Source organism: Onychomys torridus, chromosome 1, assembly GCF_903995425.1.
Source record: "Onychomys torridus chromosome 1, mOncTor1.1, whole genome shotgun sequence".
NCBI classification, from domain to species: Eukaryota; Metazoa; Chordata; class Mammalia; order Rodentia; family Cricetidae; genus Onychomys; species Onychomys torridus.
The window spans coordinates 118,797,809-118,810,455 of NC_050443.1; the positions used below are offsets into that span (position 1 = coordinate 118,797,809).

General features: G+C 54.4%; 1 protein-coding gene across 1 annotated transcript; it reads left to right on the forward strand.

Annotated features, from left to right (window-relative positions):
• Positions 1 to 1,084: 1,084 nt before the first annotated feature.
• On the forward strand, positions 1,085 to 12,324 carry Pkp3 (plakophilin 3). The gene is made up of 14 exons (XM_036208510.1): positions 1,085 to 1,364; positions 2,795 to 2,990; positions 5,060 to 5,139; positions 5,273 to 5,904; positions 6,001 to 6,124; positions 6,835 to 7,039; positions 9,393 to 9,567; positions 10,090 to 10,207; positions 10,280 to 10,450; positions 10,552 to 10,737; positions 11,074 to 11,227; positions 11,401 to 11,593; positions 11,686 to 11,773; positions 11,968 to 12,324. The coding sequence occupies exons 1-14, from the start codon at positions 1,176 to 1,178 to the stop codon at positions 12,001 to 12,003; spliced, it is 2,547 nt and encodes an 848-aa protein (XP_036064403.1). The 5' UTR covers positions 1,085 to 1,175; the 3' UTR covers positions 12,004 to 12,324.
• The last annotated feature ends 323 nt before the right edge of the window (positions 12,325 to 12,647 follow it).

Below are 12,647 nucleotides of genomic sequence, written 5' to 3' on the forward strand. Positions count from 1 at the left end.
TCCACTCCTTAGTAAACCCGTCCCTCACCCCTGTATTAGTCAGGCTCCCGCCATAGGCTCACTCTCTGTGTCCCTCCCCCAGACTTCCTCACGTGCCCACCCACATGTAGCAAGCAAAATTCTCCCACTCCTTCCCTCCCCGAAGTTTGCACTCCTCTCTGGGAGGTAACAGCCACTGGGAGGGTGGCAGAGAGGGTGACTGACAGAGAGGGTGACTGACAGAGAGGGTGGCAGCCCACCAACTGCTTTACTCTTCACGATCCTGAGTTCCAGGTTCTAGGCCTGATTATAGCAGAAATTCAACCATCCATCTCTATGCTCCCTGAGTAAACTTTCTTTATGCATCAGACCACCTCCTCCTGGAAGCCCTGCTGCATCCTTCCCATCCTCTCTCCAAGAAAAGGAAGAGGGACACTCACTGAAGTTGAGGGGAAACTGGTCACAGGGGTCAGATACAGATCTAAACACGGGGCTCAGAGGAACAGACTCAGTGAGTATTACTGATCCTCTGAGTGATACAGCCAGTAAAGGAGTCCAAGCTTTTTAGGGACACTGAGCCCCAGAGGTGGATACAGCTCTCAGTCCCCATGTCCTTAAGGAGGCTGGTCAAGCTGGGCGGTGGTGACGCACACCTTTAATCCCAGCACTCCGGAGGCAGAGGCAGGCAGATCTATGTGAGTTCGAGGCTAGCCTGGGCTACCAAGTGAGTTCCAGGAAAGGCGCAAAGCTACACAGAGAAACCTTGTCTCGAAAAACCAAAAAAAAAAAAAAAAAAAAGAAAGAAAGAAAGAAAGAAAGAAAAGAAAAGAAAGAAAGGAGGCTGGTCATAGCTGTGGCACCTACAGCTCTCTGCCAAGTGAACCCCCAGAGCTGACTCTGGCTTGCCATTCATGCTCACCAGGTACCTCCTTATCTGGCTACAGCCAGACCTAAGCCCCCTGCAGCCATGTGTAATTATGGCCCTCCTCTTTGCACTCTCCCGGAGCCCTCTGTCCCCTCTGCCCCCCAGCCTGGCTGCTATAGGGCTCTGGGTGGACCTAACATACAGGGCGGGCCTCTTCAGACCAGGCGTGTGCCTCCAGGCCGCACGGCGCCGCACAAACTTGTCTCCCAGGATTTTTCCACACGAAACACGTCTCCCAGGGAAGCAACCGGTCTGATGAGATGGGTGTGCAATGTTCCCACCCCACCCTCGGGTGCCCCCACGGAACCATCTCCAAGCAGAAGCTGTTGCCCACAGGAGCTGGGCCCTGATGGAGCCCACCACCGGCTCTCGGACCCGGATGGAGCCCAGGAGGAGCTGTCCTACAGCCATGACCTCTAGAATGAGCCAAGGGGCCAGTGGGATCCAGGCCAGCAGCAAGGTAGGTTGCCTAGCCCTTGCCTCCACCCATGACCAGTAGACCCAAGCCAGACTATCCTGGAGGGGCTTCACTCTCCACACGATCTCCCCAACAACCTCTGGCCTCTGACTCCCATCCTCCAGCCCTTCCTACTCACTGTGAGCTTGTCCCTGATTCTATTTTCTCTGAAGCACTCTCCACTTCCAAGCTTCTGCTCCTAGCCATCCGCTGTTAAAGCAAATGTCTTTAAGACACCAGGACCCAAGACTAAGGGCCTGGTGTGGGAGAGAGAGCTCAGGCTGAGCCCAGGGACTAGGTTCTGGGAAAAGACAGAGCCTCAGGATAGAGTCCCAGGAATGCTTAAGAAGCACATGGAGCACATACTTGTCCCCATACTCCAGTTCTCCTAGCTTTTCCCTTTAACCCTCCAATCTACCTGGATGCCAAGCCTAACTCGCAAGCTAGCCTACCTGATAGGGGTTCTTGGGAGACCTTCTAGGGACAAGCTCTGATGCCCCTCACTTCCAGCCCTCCCCCCAAGCTCCTGGCCCCCCAGCCTGGCAAGTGCTGACATGAGCCTAGGCCCCTCTGAGTCAACCCCTTGGGGCGGCTCCGCCTGCCTGCCCTGACTCATATGTTGGGAACGGGCCTCCCACCCCAGGCCTGGGGGGCAGAAGCTAGGGAGAGGTGCCAGAGAGGGCCAGGCAGCCCTTCTGAAGCCTCTGTAGAGGTGGAGGCTGGGTGAGTTTCTAGGTCTACAGGTCATGGGGTGGCCATTTGTCTACCTCACTGGGCAGTCTTACTGAGTTGTAAGGCCCAGATTTAGAGCCTTCATGGGGCTGCTTTTGACCTTAAAACTCCAGCACCCAAGTTCTTTATCATCTACCAGGACTCTATAAACATGAAACTATCTCTGGATGCCAACCCTGCCTGGACCTCACCAAGCCCAGGCCCAGCTGTCTTGGAGGCTGCCTGGTCTTTGATGCTCTAGAACTCCCAACCCCCAGGCTGGGACACTCCTCATATGGCTTGGAGTGACAGGCCCCCACAGGCTTCCTGTCCTATTCTCGTACTTAGAACGCGGGCACCCACGGGGCTTGGGGCTGGGCTTGGAAGGCTGAGAGCAAGTAGAACCCAAGTCCCGTGGCCCTGTTCTGGGATAGGAGAAAAGGGAAGGCCAGGCCATGACTCGAGGACGCGCTGGGCCTGTTCTTCCGCCCAAATTCCACCTTAAGCAGGCAGAGGCCCCTCCTTCCCACCTGGCCCAGGTGTCCCCGCCCCCAGCCAAGCTCTGGGCTGGGCGGGCGCGTCTGTCTACGAGAGCCAGCCAGGAAGAGACTTCTGGAACCCGGCCTTGAGGGACAAGACCGGGAAGAGGCCCAGGACAGGTGGGGTGGCTAGTCGCCCCTGTCACTATGCAAGAGGGTAACTTCCTGCTGTCTGCCCTGCAGCCTGAGGCCGGTGTTTGCTCCCTGGCGCTGCCCTCAGACCTGCAGCTGGATCGTCGGGGTGCTGAGGGGCCGGAGGCTGACAGGCTTCGAGCCGCCAGAGTCCAGGAGCAAGTCCGAGCCCGCCTCCTGCAGCTGGGCCAGCAGTCGCGCTACAATGGGTCTACTGAGCTTGATGGCGCCACCGAGACCGCCAGAGGTAGGCCAACTTGGGCATGGTAGGCAACAGAGGGGGATGAAGGCGGTGGTGGTGGCCAGGGCAGGTAGAGGTGGCCAGGGCAGGTGTGGTGGTGCCAGGGACAGAGGCCATTCAAGCTCGGGGTTCAGGCCTTGACTCACCTCACTGAGGCCTGCTCTGAGTCACTACCCCGCCCCAGAGGGCATGAGGAGCAGCCTGGGTGGGGCATCCCTCCTCCCCAGCCAGGACAGGGGTCTTGGGGCTGAGCCCACCCACCCCCTAAGTTGGGAAGACCCAGGGAGGCAACATTGAGAGCAGCCAGGCCCACCTGTCGGCCGTCACCCCCATCCCAACACATTCCCTCCCATCACCACAGAACGCAGGCTCACTTGAGGTCTCAGACAGAGGCCAGAGTGCCTTCCAACCAGATGGGAGTGACTCTAACAGCGGTAGTATGAGAGAGCGATGATCCTGGATAGAGCCCAGGTCTGTCTGGAGCAGGGGCTCCCTGAGGAATTACAGAACTGGGCCTACCAGGAGTGACCCAGATACTCTACATGAGAATAGCTTGCAGGGTACTCTTCAGGGGCTCTCTCTCTCTCTCTCTCTCTCTCTCTGTGTGTGTGTGTGTGTGTGTGTGTGAGAGAGAGAGAGAGAGAGAGAGAGAGCACCTCAGACATGCTGGGCTCAAGGTAGTCATTCCAAAAATATTATTTCCCTACCTGCCAGGCTACAGCAATAAGGATTAAATGTAGACAGTACAATGAACCTCTGTTCGGAGGTCCAGACCCCAGGTCACAGTGGTCCACATGATGTTTAGCCTCTAGCTACTGGCCAGCAGGAGAGGGTTGTCTAGAAAAAGGGCTGGTCAGGAATTGGATTTCTGCCTGAAATCTTTCTGAGCCTAACCCTCACTGGAGCCAAGTTGATGCCCAGGGGTCATGGGGTGGGGGAGGACACAAGGAGGGGTTAATTAACACCTGGCTATCCTGCCAATTAGGGGGAGGAGGATAGTAATTTGGGGGTGGGCGTAAGTTCCCCAGGCTGGGGTGTGCCCCCCTAGGCTGGCCCTCACTAGCGTCAAAGGGTTAACAGCCCCTGCCTAGAAGCCTCATTAACCTGGGTGGATCTGGGGAACACCAGACTGTCCACCCCCTGGGCAGGGTTAGGAGGAGTGAAGGCCCCTTCCCCATATCCATACAGACCTCTGTAGTAATAGCTTTGCTCAGGGAGCCCTTCCCAACAGCAGAGGACCCTTGGCAGAGACTGAGACCACTGGAGACCTGCCCACCATCACCATCAACTCTTGGGGTGATGTTTCCTGGGTGGCCTCACCTCTTTCACCTCTGCACCCACTATCTCTCTGTTGCCCATTTTCTACCCACCTATGAGATCCTCTTTCTCCTCCCTTCCCCACCAATTCGTTCATCTCCATATCATTCCAAGCTTCTGACCAGGCCTCCCCGCCCACTCACCTACCTTTCTGTCCACTGACCACGGAGCTGGGCTGACGCCCTGTCCTCAGCTAATGTGCAGCTGGATGGGGTAGGTGTGGTCCCTGCTTCAGGCTCTACCAGGTGGCTCTCTCACTGTCCATCAGAGCAGATGGATCCAGAGAGACTACTACATCCTTGGTCTGCATAGTGTCACTGCCTTATGGCTGTAGTACAGATGGAGTCTAGACACAAGGGGAGCTCAAAGGAGGTCATTGTGGGTTGGGGCATATTGGGCTGGCTTCCTGGAGGGGGCCGATGCTGTGCTCTGGCGGGGACTGGACAGCTGATGGAGATCCTAGCGCATTCTCCAGGCAGGCCAGAGATCAACAGGATGAGTTGTCTGACTTCCTTTGAGCAGAGGAGGAACTTTGGAGTTCCAGGGAATGGGGGCCTACCAGAACAGATTGGATGAAACCAAGCTGCAGCCATGGCAGAGCCATGGGCAAGGCATGAGCCCTAAAGCCCACTTGGCCTCCCTGCCCTGGGTCTGACGTCACTCTCAGGGTTGTGATCAGAGACCTCTGGCAGAAGGGAGCAGAAAAGTCAGCACTTTGCTATCTGTCATGGTCAGGCCGGCACTGTTTCTGTCCACAGGCATGCCCAGGGGTCAATACCATACTATGCAGGCTGGCTTCAGCTCCCGATCCCAGGGTCTGAGTGGAGACAAGACCTCGGTGAGTTAGGGAGTCAGCTCTGAGTCCACACTGAGAGGGAGGCTCCACAGGGAAGGCTGGGAGCTCTGGATCAGAAGGGGTGGGAGCCAGGTAAACCCCAGGTATCCTTTCTCTGTGCCCTCCCCTCCCATAGACCTTCCGACCCATCGCCAAGCCAGCCTACAGCCCAGCCTCCTGGTCCTCCCGCTCAGCTGTGGACCTAAGTTGTAGTCGGAGGCTGAGCTCTGCCCACAATGGGGGCAGTGCCTTTGGTGCTGTGGGATATGGGGGTGCCCAGCCCACTCCACCTATGCCCACCCGGCCAGTGTCCTTCCATGAGCGAGGTGGGGCAGCCAGCAGAGCCGACTATGACACATTGTCCCTGCGCTCACTGAGGCTGGGGCCTGGGGGCCTGGACGACCGTTACAGCGTGGTATCTGAGCAACTGGAGCCTGCAGCTGCCTCCACCTACAGAGCCTATGCTTACGAGCGCCAGGCCAGCTCTGGCTCTAGCCGGGCAGGAGGCCTGGACTGGCCAGAGACCTCTGAGGGCCCACCCAGCCGGACCATCCGTGCACCTGCCATGCGAACCCTGCAGAGATTTCAAAGCAGCCACCGAAGCCGTGGGGGTACTGGATCCGTGTCTGGTACTGGCCTGGAACCCGTGGCCCGAGCCCCATCTGTGCGCAGTCTTAGTCTTAGCCTGGCTGATTCAGGCCACCTGCCAGATGTACGTGGATTGGACAGCTACACAGGCCATCGCACCCTGCAGAGGCTCAGCAGTGGGTGAGGAGCTGGGTTTGAAGAGGGAGGGGACTGTACTACACAGTCTGGCCCAGTCCTAAGGTCTGCCTGACCACTGACTAACCCCTGGTTCTACAGCTTTGATGACATTGACCTGCCCTCAGCTGTCAAGTACCTCATGGCCTCAGACCCCAACCTGCAGGTGCTGGGAGCAGCTTACATCCAGCACAGGTGCTACAGTGATGCAGCAGCCAAGAAGCAGGTGACATATCCCACTGACTGTCCCCTGTTATCTCTTAAAGATTTATTTATTTATTTATTATGTATACAGCATGTATGACTGCAGGCCAGAAGAGGGCACCAGATCTCGTTACAGATGGTTGTGAGCCACCATGTGGCTGCTGGGAACCGAACTCAGGACCTCTGGAGAAGCAGTCAGTGTGCTTAACCTCTGAGCCATCTCCAGCCCCCCTGTTATCTCTTGATGACTGCCCCACTGACCCTGGGTGCCCTTAATGACTATTCTTACCAGTCCCCAACCCTCCTTGACTTCTGGTCCTTGGCCCTCCTTGCTGATCACTAGGCTGGCTGGGCAAACCTCACCTGTCCATATCCTCAGCAGAGAAAGGGCAGAAACGTTCTGTCTGTATATACCTGCATCACCTATATACACCAAATACATATACATATACCTGTGTCACAGAGATGCATCATTGCCATGTACTTGGATGACTTCCATATACCTGAATATACATGCACAGTCCTGCATACACCTGTGTAACATATATAGTCACCATTTCCATGCACCTGTACCCCCAAAATACATTTGCATATGTTATGTACAAACTTGCATATCACCTGCAACCATCTGGATCACCTACATACATATGCACTATTTCCATGTATGTGGACACGTCGGCATGCATTTTCAGTCCACATGTGCCCACATACATCTCTACATATGTGCCGCAGGCTCGCAGCCTTCAGGCGGTGCCTAGACTGGTGAAGCTCTTTAACCACGCCAACCAAGAGGTGCAACGCCATGCCACGGGTGCCATGCGCAACCTCATTTATGACAATGCAGACAACAAGCTGGCGCTAGTGGAAGAAAATGGCATTTTTGAGCTGTTGCGGACACTTCGAGAGCAGGACGACGAGCTTCGCAAAAATGTCACAGGTACCCTTGTCCCCGGCCTCTTCATTCTGTCCCCTCCTCTGCCGCCTCCTGTCTTGTCCCTGCTCCTCTCTCACTGTACCCCCTCTTTCCCTTCCTTATTCTCAACACTCCATCTTTATCTTATGCCTTCCCTGTCCCAGATTGAACTTTGGGGGGGGGAGGGGTTATTGTTTGAATTTTTTGTTGTTTATCTTACTTATTATTATTTTGTGTATATGCATGCATGCCACAAGCATACATGTAGAGGTCAGAGGACAACTTTGGGGGTCAGTTCTCTCCTTCAGCCGTGGGTTCTGGGGAATTGGACTCAAGTAATTGGGCTTCTGCAGAAAGCACCTTTAGCGGCTGAGCCGTTTGCCAGTCTATTTATTTATTATTTCTCTTGAGACAGGCACTCACTATGTAGCCTTGGCTGTCTTTTAACTCATCATGTAGCAAATTCATAGAGATCTGCCTGCCTCTGCCTCCTGAGTGCTAGGTTTAAAGGTATGTGCCATTACACCCAGCTTATTTTATTATTTTTTAAAGATTCCTTTGTTTTTATTTTTTATGTATATGAAGTTTTTGCCTGCATGTATGTTCATTTACCACATACACACCTGGTACCTACACACATCAGAAGAGGACATTGGATTCCCTGAAACTAGGGTCACAGACAGTTATTAAAAGCCATGAGGAGGGGCTGGAGAGATAGCTCAGAGGTTAAGAACACTGACTGTTCTTCCAGAGGCCCTGAGTTCAATTCCCAGCACCCATATGGTGGCTCACAACCATCTGTAATGAGATCTGGCTCCTTCTGACATGCAGGGATACATGCAAACAGAACACTGTATACATAATAAATAAATAAATCTTTAAAAAAAAAAAAAAAAAGCCATGTGGAAGCCGGGCAGTGGTTGTGCACACCTTTAATCCCAGCACTCGGGAGGCAGAGGCAGGCGGATCTTTGTGAGTTCAAGGCCAGCCTGGTCTATGGAGCGAGCTCTAGGAAAGGCGCAAAGCTACACAGAGAAACCCTGTCTTGAAAAAACAAAAAAACAACAAACAAAAGAGCCACGTGGGTAGTGGGAACCAAATCTGTGTACGCTACAAGAGCAGCAAATGCTCTTATCAACTAAGCTATTTCTCTAGCCCCTGATATATAGATATATATTCAATTTATTTATTTACTTTATTTTATGTGTATGAATGTTTTGCTTGCATAAATGTCTGTACACCACATGCATGCCCAGTACCATAGAGGTCAGAAGAGGGCATTAAATCTCCTGGAACTAGAGTTACAGATGAGTGTGAGCCATCATGTAGGTACTGGGAGATGAACCCAGGTCTTCTGGAAGAACAGCCTGCTCTTAACCACTGAGCCATGTCTCCAGCCTACCACACCCCATTTGTATTGTCCCAACGAATTGTATTAGCACACCAAACTGGCTTCCATCTCACTATGTATCAGACACTGGCCATAAACTCATGGCAACCCTTCTACCTAGATCTTATTGTAATGGCCCATGCCTGTCATGAGCCATCGCAATAAACCCAACTTATTGCTGTTGGTGTTTGCTGTCATTGTTGTGTGTATTGTCTGTTTTCCAGACAAGGTCTCACTATGTAGTTCTGACTGACCTGGAACTCATATAGACCAGGTTGGCCTCAGATTCACAGAAATCTACTTGCCCGTATTTCCCAAAAGCTGGGATGAAAGGCATGTACCACTATTGTTTATGAGAGAGGGTCTCTCCATGCAGCCCCAGGGTGGCCTCAGACTCATGGCAGTTCTCCTATCTTAGCTCCCTACATTCTGGGGTTACAAGTGTCATACCCACAAAACTCTATTTTTGTGTCTTATCCTGTTTATCTGTGGTGTTAGGTGTGGTACTTACGGCTTCATGCACACAAGCAGGGCATGCAAGTGCTCTGCCTCTGGCTCTGTCTTTCCAGTCACCTCCACTCCCAGGCCTTCAGGTCCCCACACACCTTGTTTGTCTCTCCTGCTTTGCTCCTGCCCTGTGCTTCCGAAGGTCACACTGAGGACCTCTCCAGTGGAGAGTAAGGCCAAGAGAGTGTGGGGCCAGGAGCTGAAGTGATGGCTTGGTGATAAGAGTGTTTGCTGCTCTTCCAAGGGACCCACATTCTGTTCCCAGCACCTACCTCAGGCAGCACATAACTGCATGTAACTCCAGCTCCAGGTGATCTGACACGCTCTTCTGGACTCTGCGGGTACCTGTTCTCGTGTGCTTATAATATACCCATGCATGGACACACACATAATGTAGAGAGCCTTCTCTGCGCCATCCCCAGAGGAAGCAGAAGGGCCAGGGAGCTGACCCTGACCACAGCCTTGGCCCTTCTTGTGCAGGGATTCTATGGAATCTGTCCTCCAGTGACCACCTGAAAGATCGTCTAGCCCGAGATACACTGGAGCAGCTCACAGACCTGGTGCTAAGTCCCCTGTCTGGGGCGGGGGGTCCCCCCCTCATCCAGCAGAATGCCTCTGAGGCAGAGATCTTCTACAATGCTACCGGCTTTCTCAGGTGTGCTAAGTGGAGGCACTGGGCCAGGAGATGCTGAAGAGAATGAGCCATGTGCCAGAGAAGGATCAGGGAAGCTTCTAGAAGAAGAATGCTCATTTGCCACCTAAATGACAAGGACAGTTAGTCAAGCCTGCAGGGAGAAGTAAACAGCAGGGAAAAGTTTAGGGGCTGAGGCAAGAATGAGATAGGCCAGGTGTGGCTACCAGGTATAGATGTCAGGACACTCTGGAGCTTTGTGATTCATTAAATCAAGTCCCTTGTTCTGATATCCATCTTCCAAAACTTTGAGGAGTTGATTTGGAGATGGGTAACTTGAAGGGCAGAGCCAGAAGTGTGTGGTAGGATCCAGGAACAGGAAGGCACAGGGGCCAGTCCCAACTCAGGATGCAAAGATCAGTGCCTGATGATTTCATCGCCAGGACAGGGGCTTCAAGTTAAGGGTCCCTGAAGCAGCACTTCTAGGGTCCCTGGGGGAACTGGGTTGGTATCGCTGTGGGAGCTCTGATCTGCCTCCATCCCCAGGAACCTCAGCTCAGCCTCCCAGGCCACTCGCCAGAAGATGCGTGAGTGCCATGGGCTAGTGGATGCTCTGGTCACCTACATCAACCATGCCCTGGACGTGGGCAAGTGTGAGGACAAGGTGAGGGGCAGCTGGTGAGCCAAGGGGGCCCAGGGGCTTCGGCCCACTCTGACCACCCTCTATTCCCTGCAGAGTGTGGAAAATGCTGTATGTGTGCTGAGGAACTTGTCCTACCGCCTCTATGATGAGATGCCACCGTCAGCACTACAGCGGCTTGAAGGCCGGGGCCGCAGGGATGTGACTGGCGCACCACCTGGTGAAGTGGTGGGCTGCTTCACACCACAGAGTAGGCGGCTGCGGGAGGTGAGCACAGACCTGGCAGGCCAGGAACGGAGTGCCAAGCCTGACACCCTGACCTCAGTTGCAGCCTTGGCCCTGGATGACTCCTGTTTCCTCCCACTCAGCTTCCGCTTACAGCTGATGCACTCACCTTTGCGGAAGTGTCTAAGGACCCCAAGGGCCTTGAGTGGCTGTGGAGCCCCCAGATCGTGGGCCTGTACAACCGACTGCTGCAGCGCTGTGAGCTTAACCGGCATACCACAGAGGCGGCTGCAGGGGCACTACAGAATATCACTGCCGGTGACCGCAGGGTCAGTGGGCTGACAAGCCCCACTTTTGGGCTTGTGCTGGGCACTAGGACACATGGATGGGAGCCACACCCTAGGAGTTCATGGTCTATTGGGGGAAGGAACCCCAAGAGTAAGATATATAATGAGACGCGTGCTGAGCCTGAGGAATGGGGCCCTATGTGGATTTGGGTTCTGATATTCTGAGCAGAAGGGTTACCTGGTCATGTCCTGAGTTGGTAGAGTGGGCAGAGGTAGCAGACAAGAAGTAAAGTTGTTCTGCCTCAATCTTGAACAGGGCTGGCTAGGGATGGCTGGGGTGCTGCTGGGCTTTACCACATTCCCTACCTTTCCCTGCAGTGGGCGGGTGTGCTGAGCCGCCTGGCCCTGGAACAGGAGCGCATCCTGAACCCCTTGCTGGACCGAGTTCGTACCGCTGACCACAACCAACTGCGCTCACTGACTGGCCTCATCCGAAACCTGTCTCGGAATGCCAGGAACAAGGATGAGATGTGTGAGTTGTTCTGTCCCTGGCCCGGCACACAGCCCATGTCTCCCAAGGAGCTGGCTTCCGGCTAGCAAGTCAGATAGAGTGGGCAGGTGTGTGTGCCAGCCCCCAGGGGAGGTAGGGGTTCTGGGTGCCAAGGCAGTGGGGACTACGTCAGACTGACCCTAACCTCTTATCAGCCACAAAGGTAGTGAGCCACCTGATTGAGAAACTCCCTGGCAGTGTGGGTGAGAAGTGTCCCCCTGCCGAGGTGCTGGTCAACATCCTCGCTGTGCTCAACAACCTGGTAGTAGCCAGCCCCATTGCTGCCCGGGACCTGCTCTACTTTGACGGGCTTCGAAAGCTGGTCTTCATCAAAAAAAAGAGGGATAGGTGAGGAACAACCCAAGCCACAGCAACATGGCCCAGGTATGGCCTACCGTCCTACCTCCTAACCTTGACCCTGACCTCTTGAACGCCCCCAGCCCTGACAGTGAGAAGTCTTCCCGGGCAGCCTCCAGTCTCTTGGCCAACCTCTGGCAGTACAGCAAGCTCCACCGTGACTTCAGGGCGGTATGTTCTACAGAGCCTGGGAGCAGGGTCTTGGGGCATGGAGTCCAGTGCAAGGTGCAGATCACCAGGGGGGGGGACACAAGCCTGGAATACAGAGACAAGAGGCCCAGGCTATGCCCAGAACATTATGGGGAAGGCAGGATTTCAGGGACAGCAAAGGCAGTCCTGATCTCTCTGTCCCCTCTCCCCTGCAGAAGGGGTATCGAAAGGAGGACTTCCTGGGCCCATAGGTGAAGCCTCCTGGAGGTGAAGTGATTCAGCTTCCAAGAGACAGACTCAGCTCCTAATGTTCCACAACCCATGGAAGGGGAGCTGATAGCCACCGGACCTCCCTATCTCTGGAGTCCTGTGTGTACCCTTGAGGGACCAGGACCACCAGGAAAGAATGGGGGCTTGCAACTGGGGATTGACTGGCTTCTGCAGGGCAGGGGAAGGGGGCAGGGCTTAGCTGCTCTGGTGCTCGGGGTGGGGATTTAGTCACAATGGCAAGGGTGGGACTGCCTGTGGCCTGACAGCCTTGTGACAGCTGGGAATAAAGGTGGTTTTGAACAGAACCCCAGGTCTGTGTTTCCATAGCTGGCCACAGACACTCAAGTGTGCATTGTCCCCAAAACATGCCTATTTGTCCCAGAAGTCGCAACTCCAGGCTCACACACAGGCCTCCCACGGCAGAGGACACAGGACAGGGAAGGAGTAGACAGCAGGGATAGCCAGCCTTACTGTTATCCAAGGCATAGGCACAGCAGAGCAGAGGACATCATGAGCAGCATCCATACCATAAACACATCCAACACCCTCTATCCACCCTGAGCTGATGCTAGGAGGTACCCAAGGCTTGAAGTCCAGGAGTATCAGGAGCAAGGCTACCCATTTT